Source organism: Herpailurus yagouaroundi, unplaced genomic scaffold (assembly GCF_014898765.1).
Source record: "Herpailurus yagouaroundi ecotype Mexico unplaced genomic scaffold, PumYag 185, whole genome shotgun sequence".
Lineage (NCBI taxonomy): Eukaryota > Metazoa > Chordata > Mammalia > Carnivora > Felidae > Herpailurus > Herpailurus yagouaroundi.
The window spans coordinates 524,767-529,574 of NW_024412416.1; the positions used below are offsets into that span (position 1 = coordinate 524,767).

At 63.7% G+C, this 4,808-nt stretch overlaps 1 protein-coding gene across 5 annotated transcripts in view; it reads left to right on the plus strand.

Annotated features, from left to right (window-relative positions):
• Nucleotides 1-4,554, plus strand: part of CIB2 (calcium and integrin binding family member 2) — a 17,879-nt gene extending 13,325 nt beyond the window's left edge. For 4 of the 5 annotated variants that reach the window (XM_040493434.1, XM_040493436.1, XM_040493438.1 and 1 more), the window contains 3 exons: nucleotides 1,044-1,191; nucleotides 3,604-3,799; nucleotides 3,989-4,554. In XM_040493434.1, coding sequence (XP_040349368.1) covers nucleotides 1,044-1,191; nucleotides 3,604-3,799; nucleotides 3,989-4,010 — 366 coding nt within the window. In that variant the 3' untranslated portion in view covers nucleotides 4,011-4,554. The remainder of the gene's footprint in view (nucleotides 1-1,043; nucleotides 1,192-3,603; nucleotides 3,800-3,988) is intronic. The other variant, XM_040493435.1, reaches the window with a different exon arrangement.
• Nucleotides 4,555-4,808: the final 254 nt, after the last annotated feature.

The window sequence follows — 4,808 nt, forward strand, 5'->3', positions numbered from 1 at the left end:
CAGCAGGTCAGAGCCACCAGGTGTGGGTCAGCAGGTCAAGGTCAGCAGGTCTGGGTCAAGAGTTCAGGGTCAGGGCCAGCAGGTCAGAGCCAGCATGTGTGGGTTAAGCAGGTCAGGGCCGGCAGGTCAAGGTCAGCCGGTCTGGGCCAGCAGGTGGGCACTAGGATTCTGTTTTGCAGCATGTTCCCAGGTGAGGCTGTACCTGCTGGACGCCACACCACATGGGTATTTGACACGAAGGTTTCATTTCACAAGCTCCTTGCCTGTAGTACGTCGAGGGCAGTCCCACAGTAGGGAAGGTTGGCTTTCGGGGCACAACTCCACACAGCTGTGCAACTCTGCCAGCAGCCCCCTGCCAGCTGTTGGGTGTGTGTTCCCGGGGTGAGGGCACCACGTGGCATCCACTCCGGCGCCTCTGTCCCAAGGGGTAGTGAGGCACCGGCCTGGCCACGGCTCAGAGGGTACCTGGAGGGGTGTGCAGTCTGGCAGCAGCCCCTCGGCTGTTCCAGAGCCTCCTGGGCTCGGCACAGAGTGGGGGCTAGGGTGGGGGCCCCAGGAAACATGAGCCCCCAGAGACCTGGGATCAGAGGGAGGAGTCGGGTGTAGCTCCCCGGAGGAGGGGCCCCCTGGAGCTGATCGAGGCCCGGGGTCTGACTGCTTGTCCAGGCTCATTTCTCCGAGCCTTTGGGGCCCCACTTCTGCCCGGCAGGACCCTGGCCTGACCTCGCACAGCCAAGGGCTGCCTGCACCCTGGGCCTCCTCTTCTCCTCCCCATGGTGGCAGGCACCCCTGTGCACCCCTTGGGGCAGTGGGGAGCACACCTTGGCCCTGCTCCGTGCAGGTCTGAGCGATGGGTGGGACACGAAGTGCGGTGCCTGGACTGGCATCCGTACCTTCCGTGCTTTGTCTGCCCTCACAAACCAGTCACGCAGGTGTGGTGGTTCCCACTTTGCGGGTGGGACGGGGTGGAGGGTTGCTCGGGGTCAGGTCACTCGTCCAGGGTCACCCTGCACCCACACAACCACTGTGGCTGTTTCCTCCAGGAGAACCCCTTCAAGGAAAGGATCGTAGAGGCTTTTTCAGAGGATGGCGAGGGCAACCTCACCTTCAACGACTTTGTGGACATGTTCTCCGTGCTCTGTGAGTCGGCTCCCCGTGAGCTCAAGGCAAACTATGCCTTCAAGATCTACGGTAGGGCCCTCGGGCTGCGTGCTGGTGGTGGGGGTGCTCCCCTCGGGGACTGTGTGCTGGTTGTGGGGGTGCTCCCCTCAAGCTGAGTGCTGGTGGTGGGGGTGCTCCCCTCAGGTGCTGCGTGCTGGTGGTGGGGGTGCTCCCCTCGGGCTGCGTGCTAGCGGTGGGGGTGCTCCCCTTGGGCTGAGTGCTGGTGGTGGGGGTGCTCCCCTTGGGGGCTTCTGGTATTGGGGGTGCTCCCCTCAGGGGCTGCGTGCTGGTGGTTGGGTGCTCCCCTCGGGCTGTGCGCTGCTGGTGGTGGGGTGCTCAGGGACCCCGGGAGAGTGCCTGACCTGTGGGGAAAGATAGTGTGTGAGGACACCAGGGGTCCTGGGGGGGAGGGAGGTCCTGGCTCCCTGGGGGCGGGGGGGTGTCCCTGGATAGGACAAGTGGGGGTGGGCGTGCCCAGTGGAGGGAATGACAAGGACGTGCCAGGCTTGAGGAGGTGAGACGCACCCAGGTGGTGTGAGCCCAGGGAGGTCACAGGACAGGCTGTGAGGAGCCAACCAAGGAGTTTGAATCTGGTGCCCAGGACTACGGGTCCACTGCAGGGTTCCAGGTAGGTCAGGACAGTTCTGGGCTCTGGAGAGGTCACTGGGCGTCCTAGAGGTGTGAACTGGAGACCAGGGGACTAGGGGCGGGGGAGGGCGCCTCTGCCAGGCAGAGAGGTTCCCAGGCCCCCCCACCCACCCCCTGGAGGTGGAGGTGGGCGGCCTGACTTCTCACCCCAGCCCAGCCTATGACAGTGGTCACACGGCCACCAGAGGGCGCTGGTCCCCCAGAGGAGAGAACCTCATGAGCTGGGCCTGCCCAGGGCCAGTGGTCCTCATGGGAACACTGAGGCCCAGGGAGGGGCTGGGACCCATCGTGGACCAGAGGAGCCGTGGGCAGACCTCCTGTCTCAGCACCTTTGATCAGCTGGTGGCTCCCGGGCCTCTCAGGCTCTTTCACTTTGTTGTAGTCAGCTTGTCCATTTCAGAGGCCTGGTCTGGGTCCACGCGTGCACGCCTGTGTGCGCACATCAGAAAGACAGCAGCTGGTCTACCCTCCAGTCCCAGGGCCCCGACATCGCTCCCGGGGAAGGCTGTTGTCTGCCAGCCGGGGGGTGGGGGTGCAGCCGGGCAGGAGGGGCAGGCCCCTTGCTGCCCTGCTTCTGGACAAGAGGGGGTTTGGTGCTGGGGAGAATCAGGACCTGACTTCCAGCGAGGGTCACACACACACACACACACACACACACACACACACACACACACACACCCGCCTCAGCCTGTGCACATGAAACGGGCACAGGAATCCAGCCAGCAGCCCGCACATCTGCACAGGGCTTGCTGGGCGCCCCTGTGGGGCAGAGATGAGTCCCACCCCTGCCTGTCCCAGAGGCGGTGCTGTGGGCACGTGGCAAGATGCCGGGGTCCAGTGCTGACCGGGGATGTCACTGCAGGACCCCAGTGCTTCATCCTTGCACAATGGGGACTCTGCTGGACCTGCCAATCAGCTTGTGTTTGGTGGGGGGTGAGGGGGGGCATGAGGCGGAACACGTGATGTCCCCCCAGCAGCCACACTCTTCATCACTGTCAGCGTCTGGGTGCGGCCCATGCAGGGGGCTCAGCAGGAGGAGCCCGGAGGTCTAGAAAGCCCCCTGAAGGTGGTGTTTGAGCTGAAACTTGAAGGACCAACGGGAATTTGCAGGACAGACAAGTGGGGGACAGTCTGGGTGGAAGAAGGGCAGACATCTGGGAGCTAGGCTGGAGACTGGGGCCCACGTCGGGGTCACTGCCGTGATCACATGCCTCTCTGAGCTGTGCGGCTGTGCTGTGGGCAGCAGAATCAAACCATGCGCCCGGCTCTGTGCACAATGGCCAGCCTGGGCCTCCCTCTGAAGGGCTTCTGAGTCCTGATGCCCGTGGTGCCGGGCAGTGCAGGGGGGCGGGGGGGGGGGGCGCACCTGCGGGAGGCTGCAGGGTGCAGTTTAGGGAAGGGTGTGCTTACTGGCCAACAGGCTCGGCTGGCGGCCAGTTCCCCCTCCAAGCCACCCTCAGACCTGGATTCGGTCACTTGGCCTTTCTGGGCCTCAGTTTCCTCCGCTCCGGGGGGGGGCACAGGGCCTGCTGTGGGGTGCGGCCGGGAGGTCCTGGTGTCCCCACAAGCCTCAGATTCAGACTCTGAAGTGTCTCAGACCAGGTTTGTACCTGTGGCCATTGTGGGGACTCAACAGGGTCATAGATGTTGACTTGGCGGATGTGGTGTTCGTCTTGTGCCCCCGTGGCCCCCGTCGGCTGGGCACAGGGTCCGGGGGCCCCGGAGTGTGAACGGGCTGAGGGCCGTGGGGTGCCAGGCGGGACCCCTGGCCTGAGCACCTCCACCCGCCCCCAGACTTCAACACAGACAACTTCATCTGCAAGGAGGACCTAACGCGGACGCTGGCCCGGCTCACCAAGTCTGAGCTGGACGAGGACGAGGTGGTGCTCGTGTGCGACAAGGTCATCGAGGAGGCCGACCTGGACGGGGACGGCAAGCTGGGCTTCGCCGACTTTGAGGACATGATCGCCAAGGCCCCCGACTTCCTCAGGTGTGGCCCTGCGGCCGTGGCTGGGGGCTGGGGTCCCGGGGACAGCTGGGTGTCCAGCTTTCTGCCTGTCCTTGGGGTTGCTCAGTTGTATCCTCTGCACCCTCCCTAAGGGACCGTCCAGCACGGGCCAGGGGCCTGTTGGCGTTCCACCGAGGGGCCCTCACCCAGCCAGCCCTCCTCTCTTTCTAGCACCTTCCACATCCGGATCTGAGGACACTGCTGAGGGTGTGGGGCCCAGAAGCTGACCCTCTGGCTCTGCTGTCTACACGAGTGACCTCCAAGCTGCCCGGAAAAGACGCTGTGGCCTCTGGGGTCATACCAACATTTCCTTGGCCCTTTCAGCAAAAAAATCCTTAACCAGGGAAGGGGGGTGTGAGGGCAGGGCCCTTCCCAGACCCCAGACCCCACCACAGGCCCTCCTTCGTCCCCCCCAAGCTCCCCAGACCCTCATCCTCTCCCCGCCGGAAATGGCTGCACCAAGCGGGGAAGGCACAGGCCTCGCGGGGCAGGGGATACGGACGCGTCCCGGTGCTGGGCAGGCGTCCTGGTCGCCCAGGGCAAAGTGAAAAATGAAAGAGACCAAGGCTTTATGAGCTGTGCGGTCTTTCTCCAGAACCCAGTGTGAAGCTGTGTGGACGCTGGGCAGAGGGCTCCATCCCTGTCCCCGGCGCTGGGCACCGAGACAGAATCCTCACTGGTGCGTGCTGTCCACACACTGGTGAACTTCTGGGAGTAAAGCGCTTTTGCGTCCCTGTGCTCTGCCTGCCATCATTAGGACGTGCTCAGTGGCCCCTTTCTCCTGACCCTTGAAATCCCACGGCCAGCGCGTCACCTCAGGGTCAAGTGTTGCCCTCCAGCTTTGGGCAGGAACTTTTATTTCAACCTTTGTGCCTTTGGGAGGAAAACACATTGGTGCCCCGGATCCCCAAGGTGACAACCGTGTCCATTTCCCTCATGACCGTGGTCGTTCCAGTGACAATTTATGGAGCGTTTGCTAACCATGTGTCTG